Genomic DNA, 26,005 nt, shown 5'->3' with positions numbered 1-26,005 from the left:
GTAAGCATTTTGTACCAATTTTTCACTACCCTAAGCCTCATCCCTTGTTAGACTTTAAGGGATCTCTTGAGAGGACCCCACCGACTCATGAAAATTCTAAGCATTTATATGATTCATTCACAATCTCTCTTTTCTGTTTAAACATTTTTCCACTGGAACAAGAAGCTAACCAATGGAAAGATGCTATTATGGGTAGAAATGAATGCAGTGGGTAGAAATATTAGAGTCATGTATTTGTCAAGTGAATGAAGGCACAAACACAAATACACATGAATTTATTCATCTTTTCCTGGACTATTTAAGCTAGAAGAAGCCGCCAACATCTAGTACAGTGTTACCCACAGTGTGGTGACTATTCCATTGTTAATATTTGGACCGATTTTAGAGAGTATATGAATGAACTTTAAAAAATATTATATGATTATGATTCACTTTCACAAATACTAGAAAAATATATACATTCCCATGAATCTGGTGATTATTTTTAAATTCTAAAAGTGAGTCAAGGAGATTCAAGATGGTGGAGAGTAGGTGGACATGGAGTTCATCTCTCTCCACGGATGCATCAGGAATACATCTGTAGGCGCAACAATTCTCACAGAACACCAGCTGAAAACTAGCAGAAGACCTTGGACACTGGAAAGGACTATAAAGATCCCTGCATAACTGGGTAGGATGGAAAAAAAGAAGGGAGAAGGAGGAGGAGAGGAAGCAGGACAGGACCTGCACCCCAAGGAGAGGAAGCTGAAACAGAGGAGAGAGACCTGAATTGGAGGAAAACCCCTCTCTGACGGGGAAATAGACTGGGACAGAGGGGAAGCATTAGAGGCTGTCGGAAGACGGTGAAGTGGCCAGTCTGTGGCAGACAGGGCCGAGTGAGAAACACACAGACGGTCCATACTGTGGACATACGTGCCCGGGACTGGGACATGTATTCACAGGTGTGCAAAGGGGCTGGGAGCTGGTGCATGAGGACTGGAGAACAGGCTCAGAGCGAGAAATGCTGTTGGCTGTGGGGAGACGGACTGAGGGGATGGGAGGGAGGAAATCTGCAGCAGGGAATGCCTAGGGAGGAAGACTGGACTGCCATGGAAGCAGGGTGCTATTGATCAGTCACACACAGGGGGAGAAGCCATTACTGTAGCCTCTCTCTACCTACATGCCAGCACCTGCCAGTGACAATAAAAAAAGCCCCCTCAGGGCTGGCCCTCATGTGCCTTACGCCGGGAGGCAGAAAAGGCCCTCGCTAGGGCCATATCTCTTGCACCCGTGGCCGCCGGCTTCCCTGCACATTTGGTGCCCCTGGGGCTCCCATGATCCAAGCAGTCATACCACCTCTGCGCCTGGTCCTCACAGGGGCAGACCCAAGAGCTCCAAGGCAGACTCAGGACAAGACTCCTGTGGGTGGACCACATGTAGAGGTGGGGATAAAACCAAAGCTGAACCCCAGGGATGGGGTGACTAAGGAAGAAGATGGACAATCTTTCCACCAGCTGTACAAGCTGCAGATTAAATCCCCACAATCAGTTAGGTAGACCCTGCGTCTATGGAATATCTGAGTAGACACTGAGTGTTCCCACAAATGAAAACAGTCTAGGGCTTCCCTGGTGGCACAGTAGTTGAGAATCTGCCTGCCAATGCAGGGGACACGGGTTCGAGCCCTGGTCTGGGAAGATCCCACATGTCGTGGAGCAACTAAGCCCGTGCGCCACAGCTACTGAGCCTGCACGTCTGGAGCCTGTGCTCCGCAACAAGAGAAGGCCGCGACAGTGAGAGGCCCGTGCACCGTGATGAAGAGTGGCCCCCGCTCGCCGCAACTAGAGAAAGCCCTCACACAGAAACGAAGACCCAACACAGCCAAAAATAAATAAATAAATTTATTTAAAAAAAAAAACAGTCTAGCTCTGGCAGCTGTGGACTTTGGGGGCAGCACATGCAGGAACTGGGCCAGATCAGAGCCTGAGTGGTCCCCACAGTGCTCACAGCAGGTCCAGAGACCAGCCCAGAGGCAGAGGAGAGCCTCCTGGGGAGGCAGAGGGGGGCTGTGGCTCACGGCGTGTGCAAGGACACTTACAGCAGACACCCCATGGAAACATAATTATTACTACCGACTTTATTATGTTTTGATTCATTCTGTTGTTGGTTCTAGCTTTTTTTTTGGTTTCTTTTTCTTTCTTTTTTTGTTTCTTGTTGTTTTGGGGGGTTTTCTTGTTTTGTTTATTTAGTCTTTTGGGATCTCTGCTGTATAACTTTTTAAAAATTTTTTTATACATTTCTATTTATACTTTGCTTTTCTGTTGTCCTGTGTTTTTTCCCTTTTTATTTTATTATCTTTCTAATCATTTTTATCACTTTGTTGTCTCCTTGCTTTCTTCTTCAGTTGGCACACTGCTTTGGTTTTGTTTTTAGGTTATGTGTTTTTGTTACTTTTAATCCTAATTGTTTGATTTCATTTTTGAATTCTATTTGTCTTGTTGTTCTCTGGCTTTTTGTTTTATTTGGCTCTGTTTTTGTTTCTTTTATGTGTGTGTGTGTTTCCTTGTTTCTGTTTCTGTTTGATTTTGTTTTCACCATTTCTCTGGGATTTTGTTTGTCTTTTTTTTCTTTAATATATTTTCTATTTTTTTAAATATTTGTTTTATGTTGCTTTTCTGCTCTTCTGTCTTCTTTCCCCTTTCTCTTTTTCTCTTTTTTTTAATATGATTTTTGTTGGTTTGCTTTGTTTCTTTGCTTCATTCTCCAGCTGGCACTCTGCTTTGGTTTTGGTTCGGGGTTTTTGTCAGCTTTCTTCTTAATTGTTTGATTTTCTTCTTGGGTTCTTTTGTTTGTCTGGTTGTTTTGCTATTTGATTTATTTTGTTCTGTTTTTGTTTCTTTGTGTGTGTGCATGTTTCCTTGTTTCTGTTTGTATGATTTTACTTTTTACCATTTGTCTGGGACGAGCGACTTGCGGGGTCATGGTCCCTCAACCAGAAGTCAAGCCTGAGGCTCTGGAGTGGGAGCACTGAGCCCGGGATGCTGGACCACTAGAGAATTCCTGGCCCCGGGGAAGATTAATCACCAAGGGCTCTCTTGGAGGCCTCTATCTGAATCCAAGACCCAGCTCCACCCAACTGCCAGCAGCTAACAACGCTGGACGCCTCACACTAAACAACAACCAAGACAAGAACAAAAACCCATTCATCAGCACACAGACTACTTAAAGTGATAGTAAGCTCACAGACACCCCAAAACATACCACATGACATGGCCCTGCTCATCAGAGGGAAAATACTCAGTTCCACCCACCAGAACGCAGGCACCAGTCCCTCCCATCAGGAAGCCTACACAAGGCACTGGACCAACCCCACCACCGGGGGCAGAGAACAGAAGCAAGAGGAACTATGACCCTGCAGCCGAGGGAAAGAAGACCTCAAATACTGTAAATTAGACAAAATGAGAAGACAGAGAAATATCTTATAGGCAAAGGAGCAAGATAAAAACCCACAAGGCCAAATAAATGAAGAGGAAATAGGCAAACTACCTGAAAAAGAATTCAGAGTAATGATAGTAAAGATGATCAAAAATCTTGGAAAGAGAATAGAGAAAATACAAGAAACGTTTAACAAGGACTTAGAAGGACTAAAGAGCCAACAAACAGTAATGAACAACACAATAACTGAAATTAAAAATACTTTAATTTTTTTAATTAAATAAAAAATAGCGGAAAACTGAGGCAGAAGAATGGATAAGTGAGCTGGAAGATAGAAAGGTGGAAATAACTTCCAGAAGAATACAGAAAAAAGAATGAAAAGAATTAAGGACAGTCTCAGAGACCTCTGGAACAACATTAAGCGTACGAACAATGAATTATAGGCATCCCAGAAGAAGAAGAAAAAAGAAAGGGTCAGAGAAAATATTTGAAGAGATTATAGTTGAAAACTTCCCCAACATGGGAAAGGAAATAGTCAATCAAGTCCAAGACATGCAGGAGTCCCATACAGGATAAACCCAAGGAGAAACATGCCGAGACACATATTAATCAAACTAATAGAAATTAAACACAATGAAAAAATATTAAAAGCAGCAAGGGAAAAACAACAAATAACATACAAGGGAATTCCCATAAGGTTAACAGCTGATCTTTCAGCAGAAACTCTACAGGCCAGAAGGGAGTGGCAAGATATATTTAAACTGATGAAAGGGAAAAACCTACAACCAAGATTACTCTACCCAGCAAGGATCTCATTCAGATTTGATGGAGAAATCAAAAGTTTTACAGACAAGCAAAAGTTAAGAGAATTCAGCACCACCACACCAGCTTTACAAAAAAATGCTAAAGGAACTTCTCTAGGCAGGAAACGCAAGAGAAGGAAAAGACTTACAAAAACAAATCCAAAACAGTTAAGAAAACAGTAACAGAAACATACATATCAATAATTTCCTCAAATGAAAATGGATTAAATGCCCCAGCCAAAAGACACAGACTGGCTGAATGGATACAAAAACAAGACCCATATATATGTTGTCTACAAGAGACCACCTTCAGACCTAGGGACACATACAGACTGAAAGTGAGGGGATGGAGAAAGAAATTCCATGCAAATGGAAATCAAAAGAAAGCTGGAGTAGCAATATGCATATCAGATAAAATACACTTTAAAATAAAGACTAGGGCTTCCCTGGTGGCACAGTGGTTGAGAGTCTGCCTGCCGATGCAGGGGACACGGGTTCATGGCCCGGTCTGGGAGGATCCCACATGCCGCGGAGTGGCTGGGCCCGTGAGCCATGGCCGCTGAGCTTGCATGTCCAGAGCCTGTGCTCCGCAACGGGAGAGGCCACGACAGTGAGAGGCCCACGTACCGCAAAATAAAATAAAATAAATAAAATAAAATAAAATAAAATAAAGACTATTACAAGAGACAAGGAAGGACACTATATAATGATCAAGGGATCAATCCAAGAAGATATAACAATTGTAAATATCTATTCACCCAACACAGGAGCACCTCAATACATAAGGCAAATGCTAACAGCCATAAACAGGGAAATGAACAGTAACACAATAATAGTAGGTGACTTTAACACTCCACTTACACCAATGGACAGATCATCCAAAGAGAAAATAAATAAGAAAACACAAGCTTTAAATGACACATTAGACCAGATGGACTTAATTGATATTTCTAGGACATTCCATCCAAAAACAACAGAATACACTTTCTTCTCAAGTGCACACGGAACATTCTCCAGGATAGATCACACCTTGGGTCACAAATCAAGCCTCCGTAAATTTAAGAAAATTGAAACTGTATCAAGCATCTTTTCCAACCACAACACTATGAGACTAGATATCAATTACAGGAAAAAAAACTGTAAAAACTACAACACATGGAGGCTAAACAATACACTACTAAACAACCAAGGGATCACTGAGGAAATCACAGAGGAAATCAAAAAATACCTAGAAACAAATGACAATGAAAACACGACGACCCAAAACCTATGGGATGCAGCAAAAGCAGTTCTAAAAAGGAAGTTTATAGCAATACAATCCTACCTCAAGAAAAAACTCAAATAAACAACCTAACCTGACACCGAAAGCAATTAGAGAAAGAACAAAAAACCCCAAAGTCAGCAGAAGGAAAGAAATCATAAAGATCAGATCAGAAATAAATGAAAAAGAAATGAAAGAAACAATACCAAAGATCAATAAAACTAAAAGCTGATTCTTTGGGAAGATAAAATTGATAAAACATTTTTCCAGACTCATCAGGAGAAAAAGGGAGAAGACTCAAAGCAACAGAATTAGAAATGAAAAAGGAGAAGTAACAACTGACACCGCAGAAATACAAAGGGTCATGAGAGATTACTACAAGCAACTCTATGCCAATAAAATGGACAACCTGGAAGAAATGGACAAATTCTTAGAAAACTACAACCTTCCAAGACTGAACCAGGAGGAAATAGAAAACATGAACAGACCAATCACAAGTCTGAAATTGAAACTGTGAATAAATATCTTCCAACAAATAAAAGCCCAGGGCCAGATGGCTTCACAGGTGAATTCTATCAAACATTTAGAAAAGAGTTAACATCTTTCCTTCTCAAACTCTTCCAAAATATAGCAGAAGGAAAAACACTCCCAAACTCATCCTACGAGGCCACCATCACCCTGATACCAAAACCAGATGAGGATGTCACCAAAAAAAGAAAATTACAGGCCAATATCACTGATGAACATAGATGAAAAAATCCTCAACAAATACTAGCAAACAGAATCCAACAGCACATTAAAAGGATCATACACCATGATCAAGTGGGGTTTATCCCAGGAATGCAAGGATTCTTCAATATATGCAAATCAATCAATGTGACACACCACATTAACAAACTGAAGAATAAAAACGATATGATAATCTCAATAGATGCAGAACAAGCTTTTGATAAACTTCAACACATATTTATGATAAAAACTCTCCAGAAACAGGGAATAGAGGAAACCTACCTCAATATAATAAACTCCATATATGACAAACCCACAGCCAACATCATTCTCAATGGTAAAAAACTGAAAGCATTTCCTCTAAGATCAGGAACAAGACAAGGGTACCCACTCTCAGCACTATTATTCAACATAGTTTGGAAGTTTTAGCCATAGCAATTGGAGAAGAAAAAGAAATAAAATGAATCCAAATTGGAAAAGAAGAAGTAAAACTGTCACTGTTTGGAGATGACATGATACTCTACATATATAACCCTAAAGATGCCACCAGAAAACTACTAGAGCTAATCAGTGAATTTGGTAAAGTAGCAGGATACAAAATTTCGTGCACAGAAATCTCTTGCATTCCTATACACTAACAATGAAAACTCAGAAAGAGAAATCAAGGAAACACTCCCATTTACCACTGCAACAAAAAGAATAAAATATCTAGGAATAAACCTACCTAAGGAGGCAAAAGACCTGTATGCAGAAAACTATAAGACACTTACAAAAGAAATCAAAGACGATACAAACACATGGAAAGATATACCATGTTCTAGGACTGGAAGAATCAACATTGTGAAAGTGACTATACTACCCAAAGCAATCTACAGATTCAATGCAATCCCTATCAAACTACCAATGGCATTTTTCACAGAACTAGAACAAAAAATTTCACAATTTGTATGGAACACAGAAGACCCCGAATAGCCAAAGCAATCTTGAGAACGAAAAACGGAGCTGGAGGAATCAGGCTCCGTGACTTCAGACTATACTACAAAGCTACAGTAATCAAGACAGTATAGTACTGGCACAAAAACAGAAATATAGATCAGTGGAACAAGCTAGAAAGCCCAGAGATAAACCTACACACATATGGTTACCTTATCTTTGACAAAGGAGGCTAGAATATACAATGGAGCAAAGACAGCCTCTTCAATAAGTGGAGCTGGGAAAACTGGACAGCCACATGTAAAAGAATGAAATTAGAACACTTCCTAACACCATTCACAAAAATAAACTCAAAATGGATTAAAGACCTAAACGTAAGGCCAGACACTATAAAACTCTTAGAGGAAAACATAGGCAGAACACTCTTTGACATAAATCGCAGCAAGATCTTTTTTGACCCACCTCCTAGAGTAATGGGAATAAAATCAAAAATAAACAAATGGGACCTAATGAAACTTAAAAGCTTTTGCACAGCAAAGGAAACCATAAATGAGATGAAAAGACAACCCTCAGCATGGGACAAAGTATTTGCAAATGAAGCAACGGACAAAGGATTAACCTCCAAAATATACAAGCAGCTCATGTAGCTCAATATCAAAAAAAACAAACAACCCAATCCAAAAATGGGCAGAAGACCTAAATAGACATTTCTCCAAGGAAGACATACAGATTGCCAACAAACACATGAAAAGATGCTCAACGTCACTAATCATTAGAGAAATGCAAATCAAAACCACAGTGAGGTATCACCTCACACCGGTCAGAATGGCCATCATCACAAAATCTACAAACAATAAATGATGGAGAGGGTGTGGAGAAAAGGGAACCCTCTTGTACCGCTGGTGGGAATGTAAATTGATACAGCCACTATGGAAAACAGTATGGAGGTTCCTTAAAAAACTAAAAATATAACTACCATATGATCCAGCAATCCCACTACTGGGCATATACTCTGAGGCAACTATAATTCAAAAAGATACATGTACCACAATGTTCACTGCAGCACTATTTACAATTTCCAGGACATGGAAGCAACCTAAATGTCCATTGACAGATGAATGGTAAAGAATATGTGGCCTATATATATAATGGAATATTACTCAGCCGTAAAAAAGAACAAAATTGAGTTATTTATAATGAGGTGGATGGACCTAGAGTCTATCATACAGAGTGAAGTAAGTCAGAAAGAGAAAAACAAGTACCATGCTAACGCACATATATGTAATCTAAAAAAACAGTACTGATGAACCTAGCGGCAGGGCAGGAATAAAGACGCAGACATAGAGAACAGACATGAGGACACAGGCAGGGAAGGGGAAGCTGGGACGAAGTGAGAGAGTAGCAGTGACATATATACACTACCAAATGTAAAATGGATAGCTAGTGGGAAGCTGCAGCATAGCACAGGGCGATCAGCTCGATGCTTTGTGACGATCTAGAGGGGTGGGATAGGGAGGATGGGAGGGGGGCTCATGAGGGAGGGGATATGGGGATATATGTATACATATAGCTGATTCACTTGTTGTACAACAGAAACTAACACAACCTTGTAAAGCAATTGTACTGCAATAAAAGTTTTTTAAAGAGTCAAATTGAAGAAAAAATTAGTACTAGTACAGGTGCCATATGATTCAAAGTAATAATTAACACTTATGTAGCTCTTGCTACATATTAGCCATCATTCCAAGGACTTTACTTATGTTAACTTATTTAATCTGCACAGCCACCTGCATTTCACAGATGAGGAAACTGGGGCACTTGACTGAGGTCACACAGTTAGAATACAGCAAAGCCAAATTAGAACTCAGGTGTGTGGGTCCAGAGTCCATGATCATAACCGCTATACTAAAAATGTAGTATATGAATATAAATAACATATAAATAAAGTTTGAGAAACACTGACACGGTCCACCACTTCCCCACTTCTCCCTCTCTCGACCTTACAGATAAGCAAACTGAACCTCCAAGAGGTTAAATAACATGCTCAAGGTCAACAGGAATAACAGGAAGTTATTCATAGAGCTATTACTACAATCCAGAATCTCCATGCTCAGATGTGGGGCTCCTACCTCCCCACCAGGGTGCCTCTGAACAGACCTTATTTGCTCAGAATGTTTGATATGTAGTCTGTGCAGATTAACACATAACATCAGGGGTGGCTCCACGGGTGGATGCTCTGTGCAGTCACACAGGGCTCTGCACTTGGCTTAATGCTCTGCTGCTATCTTCTTGAATTCTTAACAATTTTTTAACAAGAGGCTCCATGGTTTCATTTTGCACTGGGACCTACAAATTATGTAGCCAGTCCTGCATAATATCTATGTTTCTGGACAACCAGAGGAATTTTGCAAAAGTGATGAGGTGACAGGAACCCCCTACCTATGGTTTTTTTTGTTTTTTTGATACAAAGCTAGATTTTACTTGAAAATTTTTTTAATGTTAGCATATCTAAATTCATATAGGTAATTGGTTTACAGTTTTTGTTTTTGTTTTAATTTTTATTAGAGCATAGTTGCTTTACAGTGTTGTATTAGTTTCTACTGTACAGCAAAGTGAATCAGCTATATGTATACATATATCCCCTCTTTTTTGGATTTCCTTCCCATTTAGGTCACCACAGAACATTGAGTAGAGTTCCCTGTACTATACAGTAGGTTCATCAGTTATCTACTTTATACATAGTATCAATAGTGTATATATGTCAATACCAATCTTACAATTCATCCCACCTCCCCCTTTCCCCCTTGGTATGCATGTTTGCTCTCTACATCTGTGTCTCTATTTCTGCTTTGTAAATAAGATCACTTATGCCAATTTTTTCAGATTCCACACATATGCATTAATATACCATACTTGTTTTTCCTTCTTACTTCACTCTGAATGACAGTCTCTAGGTCCACCCACATCTCTATAAATGACCCAATTTCGTTCCTTTTTATGGCTGAGTAATATTCCATTGTATATATGTGCAATATCTTCTTTATCCATTCATCTGTCTTTGGACATTTAGGTTGCCTCCATGTCCTGGAAATTGTAAATAGTGCTGCAGTGAACATTGTGGTACATGTATCTTTTTGAATTATAGTTGCCTCAGGGTATATGCCCAGTAGTGGGATTGCTGGGTCATATGGTACTTCTATTTTTAGTTCTTTAAGGAACCTCCGTACTGTTTTCCATAGTGGCTGTATCAATTTACATTCCCACCAGGGGTGCAAGAGGGTTCCCTTTTCTCCACACCCTCTCCAGCATTTATTGTTTGTAGATTTTGTGATGACGGCCTTTCTGACTGCTGTGAGGTGATGCCTCATTGTAGTTTTGATTTGCATTTCTCTACTAATTAGTGACGTTGAGCATCTTTTCATGTGTTTGTTGGCAATCTGTATGTCTTCCATGGAGAAATGTCTATTTAGGTCTTCTGCCCATTTTTGGATTGGGTTGTTTATTTTTTTGATATTGAGCTGCATGAGCTGCTTATATATTTTGGAGATTAATCCTTTGTCCATTGCTTCATTTGCAAATATTTTGTCCCATTCTGAGGGTTGTCTTTTCGTCTTGTTTATGGTTTCCTTTGCTGTGCAAAAGCTCTTAAATTTCATTAGGTCCCATTTGTTTATTTTTGTTTTTATTTCCATTTCTCTAGGAGGTGGGTCAAAAAAGATCTTGCTGCGATTTATGTCAAAGAGTGTTCTGCCTATGTTTTCCTCTAAGAGTTTTATAGTGTCTGGCCTTACGTTTAGGTCTTTAATCCATTTTGAGTTTATTTTTGTGAATGGTGTTAGGAAGTGTTCTAATTTCATTCTTTTACATGTAGCTGCCCAGTTTTCCCAGCTCCACTTATTGAAGAGGCTGTCTTTGCTCCATTGTATATTCTAGCCTCCTTTGTCAAAGATAAGGTAACCATGTGTGTGGGTTTATCTCTGGGCTTTCTAGCTTGCTCCACTGATCTATATTTCTGTTTTGTGCCAGTACCATACTGTCTTGATTACTGTAGCCCTGTAGTAGAGTCTGAAATCAGGGAGCCTGATTCCTCCAGCTCTGTTTTTTTTCTTTTTTTCCTCAAGATTGCTTTTGCTATTTGAGGTCTTTTGTGTTTCCATTCAAATTGTAAAAATTTTTGCTCTAGTTCTGTGAAAAATTCCGTTGGTAATTTGGTAGCAATTGCATTGAATCCGTAGATTGCTTTGGGTACTACAGTCACTTTCACAATGTTGATTCTTCCAATCCTAGAACATGGTATATCTCTCTATCTGTTTGTGTCATCTTTGATTTCTTTCATCAGTATCATAGTTTTCTGCATACAGGTCTTTTGCTTCCTTTGGTATTTTGCTTCCTTATTCCTAGGTATTTTATCCTTTTATTGCAGTGGTAAATGGGATTGTTTCCTTAATTTCTCCTTCTGAATTTTCATTTTTAATGTATAGGAGTGCAAGAGATTTCTGTGTGTTAATTTTGTATCCTGTGAGTTTACTAAGTTCATTGATTAGCTCTAGTAGTTTTCTGGTGGCATCTTTAGGATTTTCTATGTATAGTATAACGTCATCTGCAAACAGTGACAGTTTTACTTCTTCTTTGCCAGTTTGGATTCCTTTTCTTTTTCTTCTCTGACTGCCATGGCTAGGACTTCCAAAACTATGTTGAATAATAGTGGTGAGAGTGGATATCCTTGTCTTGTTCCTGATTTTAGAGGAAATGCTTTCAGTTTTTCACCATTGAGAGTAATGTTTGCTGTGGGTTTGTCATACATGGCCTATATTATGTTGAGGTAGGTTCCCTCTATGCCGACTTTCTGGAGAGTTTTTATCGTAAATTGGTGTTGAATTTTATCAAAAGCTTGTTCTGCATCTATTGAGATGATCTTATGGCTTTTATTCTTCAATTTGTTAATATGGTGTATCACATCTATTGATTTGTGTATATTGCCTTTGGAGTCAGACAGCCCCAAGTTCACTCACAGCTCTGCCACTTCCTTGTGACCTTGGGAAGTTCACTTAACTCCTTTGGGCCTCAGTTTTCTCATCTGTAAAAATGCAGATAATTCTTTTAGCCTTGATCTAGTTGCTGTTTGGGGCTTAAATAAGAAAATATCAGAGAAAGCAGTAAGAAATATTGTTTTGCTGCCTTTCTTTTAAAAAGCTAGAATGATTCATTGTCTCCCAGACTAGCTATTAGCTATCACATGCCAAAGTACAACATGAACCTGTTCTGACTCAGGCTGCCTTCCCAGTTATCAGGCAGAAGAAAACTCCCAGAGAACCTTCTGTAATCTTGCTGATAGCACAAACTTCAAACTAGCTCCAGGAACTGATACTCCTTGGCATGGGAGGATGCCACCCTGCAGCTTGGGCTGGCCAGACAGAGGGCAATGAAGCCTGCAGTTTAAGAAGCACCCAACTGCTAGCTATTAACTGCTTTGGTCTCATGATCTTTGAAGGCTGGAATATAAGTAAGTTTCGCCTAGAACAATGATTCTCAACCTTGACTACACAACAGAATCGTGAGAGTTGCTTCTGAAACATTCTATGACCAGGATCCCCTCACAGAGATGTTCTGATTCAATTGGTCTGGTATGGCCAACTATTGGGTATTTTTAAAACTCTTAGGTAATTTTAATGTGCAGCCAGGTTTACAATGATCTAGAACAGTGGTTCTCAAAGTGTGGTCCCAGACCAGCAGCATCAATATTATGTGGAAACTAGTTAGAAATGCGATTTCAGAGCCCATCCCGGACCTACAGATAGAATCAGAATCTCTGAGGGCAATTTAGATTTTAACAAGCCCCCCAGGTAATTCTGATGCATGCTCAAATTTGAGAGCCACTGATCTAGAGAGAAGAATAAGAAGATATTAGCAAGAAGGGCAGATAATTTAATTACAAAACTCCCTATTTTGGGATATATAAAATATATCCATACCACAACCCCAAATTGGCTTGTAAAATTTTTAACTATCTTGTAGAATAAATATCCTATCTTGTAGGATAAATATCCTATCTCTAAACATCTGAGCCTCCAAAATGTCAGATTATTCTTCTTAATCTCTCTATTCATAATATAAATTTCCTGGGGAGAACAGTAGAGAGGTTTCTAAATGGAGCTTCTTATGAAACTTCTGATACTTTTTTAAAAGATTTACATGGTTAGGCTGAGTCATAACTTGATAATCTTCTTAAACACATTTTTTTACCCAAATTTCTCTAAATGAATCTTAATTACAGCATTTTTGTAACAATGTTTTGCTAAGCTTTTGAGAGCACAACTCACAGCGAGAAACGAGGCACAGTCCTAACTAGACACCCAGTACTTGTTTATTTTCCTTTTGACAAGAGAAATAACACAAATAGCAAATATTTAATAATCCCCAACAAAATGACCACAAAGCGGCCTTCATATACCTTTTCTCTTCGATGATGCAGTTTTGTAAAGGAATACCTCAGGAGTTGGGCAGGGGCTCAGGGAATATGAAACTAGGAGGGACCAGTAAGAACACTATACAATGGTATTTTCCAGGCACGTGTCAGGTCTACTGGTCCCTGTGGGCCTTTACTGTAAATGAATCATCTGTTAGACCAGCTGTGGGCGCCCTTACTCTGGAGTCTGTCAAGTTTTCATCTGGAATTTTTTCAGTCCCTCTGAGGAAAACAAATTACCGTCTATAGCTTTAGAGAACAGATAGGACTTGTGATTTGCGCAATGGCCCTCATAAATCCTGTACTAAACCATCACTATCCCAGACAGAAGGCATACTTTACGGTCTTCGCCTGAGCTCTCATCTGAAATCCTATTGGAAACTGACCCAAAGCAGCCACTGTGATGAAGGGAAGAGGAGGGAGAGAAGGGGGCCATGAATTCGACCTGACAGGGCACCAAGATAAACAAATTCCTGATGATATGTCCCATAAATAAGTTTGACATTCTCCTTGAAGGAAACAAGAAAACAACTGGCAGCTTCAACATCAAAATCATGCTCAGAAGAGCAAGAAAAATCACGGAGGCCAGAGTGAGGATGGCCACAGGGCCAGGGCGATTCCAAGAGGGAGGGAGGGAGAAGGTGAATCGTTCAGCAGCTGACGCTGCCTGCTGGCAGAGGTGCTGGGATACACAGGGAGACACCTGGCTGAGAATGAAGGCAGAGGAGACCATGGCAGTGGAAGGCCCTGGAGCGGGTGTGTGCCGTGCACCCTTAACAGACAGCGCTGTGAAAGAGTGGTGATGGGCTTCTTTCCCTCAGCATTCCATTTGTGAGATGCATCCGACTCGTGCTTCTAGTTTTAGTTTGTTCATGCTCCTTGCTGTCTAGCATTCCACTGTGTTGATACACCACAATGTATTTATCCATCCTGGTGTCCATGGATATTTAGCGTGTTTCCAGTCAGGGCCATTAGGAGCAGAGCTGCTACGAACATTCCTGTGCATGTTTTCAGTGGACACTCAGACACATTTCCCTTGGGCTTCTGTTGAGTTAGAGGTGGAACTGTTGGCTTGGATTACTGGGCTTCTTAATATGTTTTTAGACAAGATTGCATTCTGTCTCACAGCCATTATACTCAACAAATAACATGAGGGTCTCCAGCTCCATTTTGCAGGTGGGAAACTGAGGCATAAAGAATGTGACTTTACGTTAGATCAGCTGCAGGGCCAGAAGAGAAGCTCCCCCGGTCCCCATTCCATCCTGAGCCTGCTCTTCCTGGCCACACCATGTTAAACAAACCTTACTGTTATTACAATCAACAGGGCTTGTGAGTATTTAAAAAATAACCAGCAAAGTGGGAGCTGGCGGGGACTGTGCTGGATGGGAGGCCACCTTCTCATTACCATCTTCATTTCTGCATTGGCAAGTGTCTGTTTGGGAAAGTTGATTCCAGAGTAGTAAAAATAAAAAAGCCTCCTGGCATAACAAAGCGCCTGGTTACCTTCAGCGGGCAGGGCTTCCTGCTGGAAAACGTGCCCCAGGAAGAGGCTGTTCCACCCAGCCTGAGGGCAGATGGCCCGCCTCTTTTGGCCCTGAGCGTGGAGCCATGTTCAGAGGACAGGCAGCTCCTGGGGGACCCCAGAGGTCAGGGACCTTCTTCATAACCTGAGCTTGTTCCTGCAGGATTGGCAATCTGTCTAGACCCAGGTCACCCGGGCTCTTTTCAGCATTGAGCTTTTGTCCTGGATTTCTCCCATATGATTCAGAGGACCCCCTACCCCTACCCCTCTCACTTGTAGGTTTGAGGTCATTTGCTTCATTTGCACAGGATGGACTGAGACAAGTGGAGTAAGTAGGTGTTTCGCCAGCTGACACTGAGGTGCCCTGATCTCGTGAAGGCAACCTGACATCCCGAAAAGCTCTCTGGAGGCCCCTGGGTAGGATGGGAGCGGCCCTCCATTTAGACTCAAGAGATGTGAGCTCTGGTGCCATTTCAATCCCTGCATATTGCACACTTCTTAACTTCTCTGGGATGATGGACGAGGGAGTGTGTTTGGATAAAGGGCCTTCTGATCACAAGGTACTGTTACATAAAGAAAGCCCGTTCAGTTGCTGAAGGCATGATTCTTCATCTTGTCTAGCCCGAACCTCTCAGGCTAGACAAGATGAAGACAATATGGCAGGCATATTCTCCACCCGGGAACTTCTGTCCGGAAAAGAAGCCAGAGCCTCCCTTTGAATATGTCCCTTCAGCGCAAACAGCCTCTCACGGGACTCACTGCCATTACTGGGTGGCCAGTACAGCCGTGTCTGCTGTTAAAATACTGAAACACGTCTGTGCCTGCTGCTAACTAGTCACTGCCTTGAGTGGTCCCGCCCCTCCACGATCCAGCAACTAAAACAATAACTCCAGCCCAGCAGGCGGGCCTCCAAGACCCTGCTGCAACACAAAAGCTGACTCCCTTCTGATTTTTAACATCACGCCTGCCTTTCATTCATTCAGGTATCAGATGTATAACTACAAAGCAGTGGATCTAAGTTTTTATGGAACTGGAGAATTAAGTACCCAAATGGAATAAGTAATATTATTTATCAATCAGCCATCTTATTCTTGAGGCTTGGTTCCAAATGACTTCTGGCTTATGCTAAAAGCAAATCTACTTTCAAAAGATAAAACTTTGCCATCTGTAAGGGTTTACAAAAGAGTAAACCCAATCCCAGTGACAACCTACATGACAGGACCCAAAAACTATTTCAAGCAATGATAGCAAGCAATCATTGAAATAAGTGTATAGCTTCAATAAATGAAGAGTTTATCCAAACATAATAATTTGGGGAAATTTTAATGCTGCTGGATATCAGATGATATTAAGGAATTTTTAAAATAAATTTTTTTTTAAATAAATTTCTTTATGTATTTTTGGCTGCATTGGGTCTTCGTTGCTGCACGCAGGCTTTCTTTTTAGTTGTGGCGAGCGGGGGCTACTCTTTGCTGTGGTGCACGGGCTTCACATTGCGGTGGCTTCTCGCTGCAGAGCATGGGCTCTAGGCACACGGGCTTCAGTAGTTGTGGTGTGAGGGCTTCAGTAGCTGTGGCTCGCGGGCTCTAGAGCGCAGGCTCAGTAGCTGTGGCGTACGTGCTTAGTTGCTCCACAGCGTGTGGGATCTTCCCAGACCAGGGCCCCGTGTCCCCTGAATTGGTAGGCAGATTCTCAACCACTGCACCACCAGGGAAGCTCCATATTAAGGAATTATTATCAGTTTTTAGATGTGATAATGATACTAAGTTAAGGTTTTTAAAGGAGTCTATTTTACAGATACATACTGAAACATTTACAGATGAAACAGGATGAAAGGGATTTGTTTCAAAATAATCTAAAGACAAAGTAGTAGGGGGGAGGGAGCGGGCTAGCAATGAATACATAGGCTTTTTTATACTATTCTCTCCACTTCTGTATGTTTTAAATTCTTCAAAAGTAAAGTTCAGCCAAATTGCTTCCAATTAGTCTATACCTCCCAGCCACCCCTGGTAGGTGGGAGAAATAACAATTGAAAGCAGCCTGGATTATGACATGGAGGACCCGGAAGGATCCACAGTCTGAACACTACCTAAACACTGACTGTGTAGCTGTGGAAAGTCCTGTATTTCGCCTTGTGCCGCAGTTTCCAGCCTGTGAAACGCACATAACCTTAACCCCCCCCACACACACACACCATTCTGAAACAGGCCAGGAGGAGTCTAAACAAAACAACATTTGTAAAACATTTTGTGTTCCTTGGGAGAAAGGTGTGACATAAAGGATGCATCACTGTAGGACCTCAGCACCCAGAGGGGTTGTGTGAAGTTCTGTTCAGATGATTCAGGATTCCCAGAAGCTCCCCACAGATTTTTCAGAAACGACCTCATGCTTCCCTCTCTAGGCCAACTGAAAAAAGGAGCAGAAACAAAACACCCTGCTTCTACACAGGAGGCTTTTAGCAGCTCTGTTTACTCCTCCAACACAAAGCCCTTGTTTATGTGTGACAGATGGTAATACATGTTTCTCTCTTCTCTCCGCCCCCGCTCATTTGTTCCCCTCTGTTCCTTTGTCCTCCTCCATTCTTCCTTTTCTCCAGTCCTTCTCTGCCTCACACCACTTTTCCTGAACTGATTCAAGGGCCAGGGAGAAGGATAAAGGCAGACAGAACGCCAAGCCCTAGGAGAACGCATGTGCCCAAGCCGGCTGTTCATGCTGTCAGGCCGATACACACAGTCGATTCTTGGTTCACAGCACTCATATTTGAAATGTATTTTTGAAGACAGAGTGACACACCTTTGAAACTGTAGGGGGCTCAGAGCAAACATTAGAAGGCCCATAAATATTTATGTGGTAGGTTTCCATGGATTGCTTTCCCAAAGTAATCACAGTCGACACATTTGCGTACAGACACACACACACACACACACACACACACACACACACACACACACACACACACACACACACACACACACTCATGTTCCTTCCAGACCCAGCCACTCCCCAGATAGAACCTAACTTGTACCAAATATTTTTGCGCTAGGCACAGTCTATAACGCAGCAGTGGAGCGGGTGTGAAGGGCTGAGTAAGCTAGAGCCTTCTCTCTATCCTCATGGAATGCTACTGCTGTGACTCAGTCTTTCCCAGCCTCCATTTCTTCGTCTGTAAAATGAAGGTATTCAAATAGGTAAATGACATAGACTCTTTTCCAGCTCTAAATATCTATGATCCTATGAGCAATCACGCCAAGGCTCCCAGAGAATTCCCATAAACCGATCTACCTGACACCCCAATACTTGGTGGGGACAGGGGAAAGTTTGTCAGAATAGATGTCAAACCAGTGCTCAAATGATGACCCGTATAGTACAGAAGAGAGAAGCTAGGGGCAAAGGGGGAAAGAAAAAATGGTATTAAGTTTAGTAGGGAAATAACATGCTTATAAATAGAATCCGAGAAGGGGATCAAAGAGGAAAGAATTGATGTAATAGATACCAAGCTGAAGGAGAAGACAAGCTTTGGCACCTGCCTGTATGTCTAAGAGAAAAGATAGCAAGAAAAAAAAACGGGACATAAGGAGGTGTGTGCCTGACGATAAACCTAGTCTCCTGAAACAAACATGCTTCCAACAGAGGCATTCTCCAAGAAGCAGCATGCTGACCCTTTTAAGAGAGGCCTCAGTTTGGCGCCTTGTTCTACACAAGGATAATAACTATCCCCCATGGCCACATCCACCCCAGACAAGAAAGAGTAAAGAGCCATGCTCAGAACAAATGAAGTCGCTATTTCAGAATAGCTACGTCTGCAAATGATTAACTCCAGGATTTATTACCAATTAGGACTATAAATCTCTGCTTACTTTGGCTCCTGGAAAGTTGATTTCACTGGGGGATGGTGGGGGGAAATCCAAGCTTAAAAAGACACACTGCAAATTCAAAAGGAAGCAGGATACCTCAAGCACCAGAGCGGAAAGCAGGCCTCACCTTGTGGTTCTAAGCAAACAGCCCAGCAGATGCCCACAGGGTTAGCAAAGTCAAAGAGGCTAGTGCCACCGAGAAGAGGGTGTTGGGGCCTGGAAGGAGGGTGCATAACTGAGGGGCCCCCAGCGGCCAGGCCACAAAATGGCCAAAGTTGGCAGTGAAGCATGTGCATCAGGAGTTGTTTTTTTGTTTGTTCGTTTTCTGGCCACACCACGCAGTTTGTGGGATCTTAGTTCCCTGACCAGGGGTCGAACCCGGGCCCATGACAGTGAAAGTGACGAGTCCTAACCACTGGACCACCAGGGAATTCCCACATCACGAGCTTTAATGTTCCTGATCTCAGGGGTTCTCAGCCTTGGCTGACCACTGGAATCACCTGTGAAGCTTTAAAAACACCTATGCTTGGGTCACACTGCAGACCAATTAAATCAGAATCTCTATAGAGGATGAGGCTCAGGTATCAGGATTATGCAAAAACTCCCCAGGTGACCCTCCAGGTGCAGCCAGGGTTGAGAACCACTGCTTATCTCGTTTCCTCCTCACAGCAACCCCAAGGTATAGGTACAGTAGTACTCTCATGGTTTCCTAGAAGAGAAAGCTGAGGCGCAAAGAGGCTCAGTAACTGGTCCAGGGTTACACAGCTAATAGTGATAGAGGCATGATTTGAACCCAGACCTCGCACTCTTAACCATCATGCCCCATGGCCTCCAAGGCTACAGTTCTCAGCGCTCCAGGCCCTGAGCCTTCATGGGCTTTTCAAGGTAGAAAATGGGGTCTCTCAAACTATTTTCATATATCTTTTCCTAAAAATTCTAATAGAAATGAAACATTAGCCCATATTAATGCTACGTATTAACTAGGAAGGCAGGTTTCTTTCCTTCGCTTGGAATGAGAAGGTTGCACTGGACACTGCATGCGTATCAGGAGTTCTCATTCATTCCTTCAACAAACATTAAGTGCCAGTTTTCTGCACAGTCTATAAAACAGAACCACCCTGTACAGATAAGCACACAACAGATACCCTAAGGGCCGAAACAGTGGCATGCACTAGACACTGTGAGAGTCCACAGATGAAAGTGGACAGCTGAGTGGCAGTAATGTATTATGACTTTGGTGAGTGAAAAATGGCAAAGTAAATCGTAGGATCATATATGCATGTTGCTACGTGGTGAAATAAAAGATGGAGTCCCTAAGTGCAGGTATGGGATAATAAGATGCTATGAGAAGGTTGGGAATACACTGCTGGTGATCCATAACTATTTAATCCAGAGTAGAAAATGCACATTTCCTGGCAAGCACCTACATGAGTACAGTGAGCTAGATGTCAACAGGGGAGGGGGGACTGAGGTGACCTCAAGAGCCCATATCCTAACTAAAGAGGCAGCCAGTTCTCACCTCAGCCAAACGTTTCCATATCGGAATGTGGGTACAGTGTTGTCAGTCCTTCTGACTTTTTTAGGGGAAGCTGTAAATATGGGTTGCTTAATGCAAGATCTCCCAATTTTTAAACAGCATCTAATTCGAGTCTTTTCAGTACACTGTACAGACCAAAGAAAACACAACCAGCACCAGCTCTGCTTTCACGATTGAGAGTGAGCTCCCTGCTTGACCCACAGATCCCAAAGCAACTGCTTATCCCACTTGTGCTTCCCCCCACCTCCCACCTACAGGTATGCTCATTTATTTTGGGTACGGCATCTGGAACAGCACCCTGGAAATCAGCGCCCGAGAAGAAGCCCTGCACCAAAGCACGTACCAGCGTTACGACGTGGACGACCCCTTCTCGGTGGAAGAAGGTTTCTCCTATGCCACAGAGGGCGAGAGCCAGGAGAACTGGGGCGGGCCTGCCGAAGACAAAGGCTTCTATTACCAGCAGATGTCAGATGCACAGGCAAACACCCAGACGAGCAGCAAGGCGAAGAGCAAAAGCAAACACAAACAGAACTCAGAGGCCCTGATTGCCAATGATGAGTTAGATTACTCTCCAGAGTAGGAGCAAACACGCAAGAAATGTGTAGAAATGATGGTGATTTATTTTCAGTAACTTAACCTGTGGGGTAGAAGGTGGAAACGTCTTTGGCTCTCATTGCAAAAACCCAGCCTTCCCCAAAGTCAGTCCCCAGTCATAGCCTGTCATTTGCCACTTCTGCTCTTCAGGATGGTTCTGTCGAAGGGCTTAACCCAGGTCCCATAGCTGGTCCCCTTGTAAGAAACAAAAACAAAAAAGCTAAACAAGAAGCTACAAGAAGTTCTACCTTAGGTGCAACCATCAGAGCTGATGGCAGCAAACGTTTCCCAGGCCTTCGCTTTGCTGGTTGAATCTTTTCGCTTCTAAGGCCCCAAGAAGCAGGGAGTGAACTTCCTGGACCACACTGAGGCTGCAGCTCCTCCTGGAGATGTGCCAAAGCAGGCAGGGGTGGGCACAAGGCAGCATGTCAGCCACCTGAGACCACAAGGGCAAAGCTCTGTTTCAGCGTGCTGGGCTGAGAGCTGCTCCCTGAGGCCAGGTGGCACGTGGCACTTCCTCAGCAAGCCACATTGTGTCCTGCAATCTCACAAAAACAAATTCATGGAGATGCATGCCTCTTGTCCTTTGCCAAGGTTCTCACAATCTCCCAACTAGAACTTTAGGACACAGCAAAGGTCAGGGACTCTGAGACCATGACCCCAAAGATTTCAGACGCACCATAAAGCAGTCATGCAGACCCAATAATATGGTGAGAAGCACCATCAAAGCTCTACTTAAATGCCCAGAAAAAAAAAAAAAAACTGAATAACCATCTCTTGCAGTGAAGGCCAGAAGGGCATTGGCAAAAATTAACTCTCTGTCATGCCTTCTCTTATACCAGACTCTAAGCTCCTGGTGATATGATGAAAGCGGGCAAAGTAGGAGCATGATTTCATGGCACTAGTATGCCTTGAAGAAGTAGGCTGTTTGTCTTACGATCAGATAAAAAAGCTTTACAAGGCAAAGTGACCCAGCCACTGAGATCACATTGCAAACTCTACTTCAGATTTCTAAAATTATAAATTCTGTAGTTTTGTGAGATATGCAACCACTTGATTGTTGGGTGCTGCTCTGAAAACAAAAATATTGAAGCACAGCTACTTAGTAACTGCATTCCATGAGGTCACATTTCACTTCTGAACCTTATTCCTCTGGAGTAGCTCACTTTTAGATGTGTATTTTTCCTGTTATTTCCCAAAGTAGTTTCACTGAGGCCCAGAGAAAAATCTGGTAAGGTCTAAATCTGGGCCATAGAGGGGGCTCTTAAAGGTATTTTCTCTGAAACAAGCTGGAAGAGAACATTTGCAACAAGAAAAAAAACACATGGTCTATGCATTCTAGTCCTGGGTTACAGGGATTCCAACACTGCCTTGAGATGTGCACGCATGTATGTGAAGGCACAATTTGGATCAAGCTAAAATCTTTGTGAGAATTTCCCGAAAGGGAGGCGCAATAGCAAATTCTTTGCTCTCTCTGTCTCCTGGATCTAGAGTTATGCCAAAAGTTTTCCAGAACATCAACTAATGTTTAAGTCTATTCTTTCTTAAAGGTTGAGGTTTGTGCCACCTTGGCATGTTTCAGGATTATAAACAGGAGGCAAAAGCACATTTTTATGCAAAACTAACACTGATCAAGAATGTATCAAGTCTTAAGCAATGCGAATAAAAAGAAATGTAACATCTGTCCTTGGAGGCTCACAGCCCAGGGAACAAGCAGCACCAGAGCCTGATAAATGTAGATAAAACAACCAAACCTGACAAGTCCTCTTGGTTGATGCCCTGGGCTTTAACATAATATTGTTTAAAAGATCAACTGACACTAGTTTTTTTTTTTTAATAAACTGCATATCCCACCCATAGCCAATGTATGCCATTTAAATTCAAATAATTACTGTTTCCAGATCTTCTTTTTCATTCCTCTATATTAAGTGTTTAGAGCTCTGGTTTCCTGAGGTCATTTTTTCATTTTAATTTAAGGCTTGGCAATGCCATTTTTCTCTCGCCTAAGATTAACCATAAAGATACAGTGCCTGGTGCGTGAAATACATCCTTGGGGATTAAATTCGCTATCAGTAATTTTTGTGAAAACAAAGTTTCGAACTGGTCTTAGGACTCAACAAATCTGCCTAGTTTAAATATAACCTGTTAAACCTGAGACACATCCAGACAGATGGGATGGGGCTGTACTCCTTAAAAGCGTTCAAAGAGAAATATGAATACAAAAATAACAAAATCCTAACGTGAGTGAAAGAGCTTCCTTTTGCTAGTAAGGTGTAGGTACTAGCGTAACCATTGTCTGGTGGCAGATGTATGCAGTTTCTGCAGCATGAGAAGAGAGAAGGCATGCTTTGGTAAACCCTGTTGGTACTGATTTCTTGAAGGCCTTCTCTAAATCATTCTCATTTCAGGAGTCATTTCTCACCAGTAGCATCTATATTTTTTTACGCTTTGCTCTCCTTATTGCTCTAAAGTTGATTAGTCATTTCACCAGTGACCTTGGCTTTTAAAAAAAGTTAGTCAATATGATAGAAAAAGTTTTTCAAGATAAATAGACATGTTTTTCCCTCATGTTTCCCAGCCTCTGTGAAACAGTCCTAGATTTCACAATGCAGTTTTCAAATACCAGAAGCCACCAGAATGATTATAGTAGCGTTTCCTAATTAATTTTCTTAAGACCATATTTGTGGGACCACGTTATAAGTAAGATCACCCTATAGTTACCTCAGAAACTTAGCCCCTTGAACAGAGTCCAAGAAAGACCTCTATTTTACTGACTCCTCTGTAGCAAGAGCTCTTTCAGTGAGATTTCATCATGTGGATTTATGATTTGGAGGCAAGTACTTGATTTTTTTTAATTGTATGCTCTTTATTAGCACTCTGCTTCATTTCAAGAGGACTTCAGGTGGCTATAAAAATACATACAATACAGAAAGATTAAGTGAGGAACTGAGGCAAATAAAAATAGAAATAGAAAGGATAAGACAAGGCTAGACGTGTATTTAGTGCACAAATGCAGAACTTTGACATGCACTGCTAGATTTGCCAATGAGGAGGCAACTTAAGACATAATGGAATTGTTGGTAATGACAACAAGAAGTGTTCCTGGATGATAAGAATATATCCTTCCCCACGAGGGCAGAGAACTGCAATACCATAATAAGCTTCAGAGCCAGATTTTACCAACTGCATGTGCTTGGCATATAGTGGATGTTCAATAAATATCTGATCAGATGGATGGGTGGATGGATGAATGAAGGGAAAAGGAAATATCATTTATTCAACAATTTTTTATGGAGAGCTTATTATGTGCTGTAGGGGTTCAAATATCGAAAAGACCTCCCTCCATCGGAAAGATCATAGAGAATGCAGCCCTTGTGTTGAGGCTTGTGGGGTGGGGAGACTTTTGCCAGGTAGAAATGAAGGAGATGCTCGCCAGCTGGAGGATCAGCATGAGTAAGGTGTAGACTGTGGCTAACAGCTGTCTCCTGACTAATCATTTGTACCGTGCCTCCTTCAAGGAAAAGCAAGAAGCTAGTTTGACAGGAGCACATGATTTGTATTTAGAACTGTAGAAAATAATGCTGAGAAGGCAAGTCAGGGCTCACGCACAGATAGATGTGAATGTTGAACTGAGCTGGCTGGCTCTCCTTGGGTGGGGCGGCAATGAGGAAATGATGAAAGTATGAATCAGGGAAGGCTGGACTTCAAGAAGCTGGGGCAGTGGCTTCATCTGCCTAGCAAGGGGCTGAGAAATTACATACACACTCCAAGTTGATTTAACATACCTAAAGGGGGAAAATATCCATACTTAAAACAACGTATGATTCTTCCTTTGAAATCCTGTCTGATTTCATCAACTTAGGAGACGTATAGTCATTTAACATGTGGACAGACAACACAAAGTTATTTCCCAGCCACTTTAAAATTTTCAACAGTAAATTTAAACAACCAAACCTAACAACATTTTATATCTATCTAACCTGAACAGTAAAAGTGCAGCTCAAGATTTTACTCGAGTGTAAAGCCACTTTGTGAAAGGAAAGGAATGACAGAATTAGGTCAAGAATCCAGTTCTCCTTCTTAGTAACAAACTAATAGCTAATCAAATGTCAACATAATGGTCATGATGTGCCTGTTTAATAAAAAGGGGGGGAAAGGTTGTTGAATTTAATGATCCATCTTTCTCTAGAACCTGTGGTTGGTCAGGATATAAACCTAGTAATATCGGGGAAACAAAGCACAAACTCCTTCAAAGAAATGTCTTTCCCCCATTCTGAAAAGAGTTGATGAACCTGAACTCCTTTACATCCCACTTGTGAATCTACTTTACAAGGGGCTACCTCTTCTCCGCATTATAAAGAGAAGCTACAGGAGTTTGAGAATCTGTCTAAAAGACTGGAGGAAGTTGCTGTCCCCTTTCGCACTAGATTTTAGGAGGGCCGAGTTGTCAGTGGAAGCCCACTGAGGGTCAGCCGCACGTTTACTAATTCTGTGTCTCAGATTAAAATGTCTTGCTGGGTGGAGATGTCAGAATGTGTCTGAAGCCACAGTTGGGGTCAACTCACCGAGTCCTGGCGGCGGTTAACAGTCCACGCTGGGATTTAAGCCCTCGGGCTAGTGCGCACTCCGAAGGCCAGCTTAATTTCTTATGCTGGAGGAAAGGGCGGAGCAAATTCGCCGCCCTCCAAATTCGCCACGTCGAATTCGCACTCCATGGTGTTTAGAACAAGACTTGTCCAGGAAGGTTTTTCTATCTCAGATTTCCACGGAGCCTCAGTTTCTCCCATATGCACGCACCTCCCGCACGCTGAGGACCCCCTGGCCTACTGGCAAAGACAGGCGCCAACTGGTAACCAGTGATGGCGCCGCCTTGAGACAGCCAATAATGTGTAAGT

General features: G+C 42.0%; 1 protein-coding gene and 1 long non-coding RNA gene across 2 annotated transcripts in view; one reads left to right on the top strand and one right to left on the bottom strand.

The window, feature by feature from the left end:
* The window catches only part of SLC7A14 (solute carrier family 7 member 14), a 66,737-nt gene extending 45,372 nt beyond the window's left edge, over positions 1–21,365 (top strand). Inside the window, exon 7 of the mRNA XM_079921219.1 lies at positions 20,774–21,365. Within this exon, the coding sequence (XP_079777345.1) occupies positions 20,774–21,096 (323 nt within the window). The 3' untranslated portion in view covers positions 21,097–21,365. The remainder of the gene's footprint in view (positions 1–20,773) is intronic.
* Positions 1–25,805, bottom strand: part of LOC307186255 — a 70,754-nt gene extending 44,949 nt beyond the window's left edge. Inside the window, exons 1-3 of the long non-coding RNA XR_013828290.1 lie at positions 25,676–25,805; positions 21,359–21,648; positions 20,860–20,947 (exon numbers count right to left, since the gene is read on the bottom strand). This is a non-coding gene — a long non-coding RNA (uncharacterized lncRNA). The remainder of the gene's footprint in view (positions 1–20,859; positions 20,948–21,358; positions 21,649–25,675) is intronic.
* Positions 25,806–26,005: the final 200 nt, after the last annotated feature.

This window comes from Stenella coeruleoalba, assembly GCF_951394435.1.
Source record: "Stenella coeruleoalba genome assembly, chromosome: 5".
Classification (NCBI taxonomy): domain Eukaryota; kingdom Metazoa; phylum Chordata; class Mammalia; order Artiodactyla; family Delphinidae; genus Stenella; species Stenella coeruleoalba.
The sequence above is the reverse complement of the archived record's forward strand: the minus strand, read 5'-3'. Positions and strand labels throughout refer to the sequence as shown.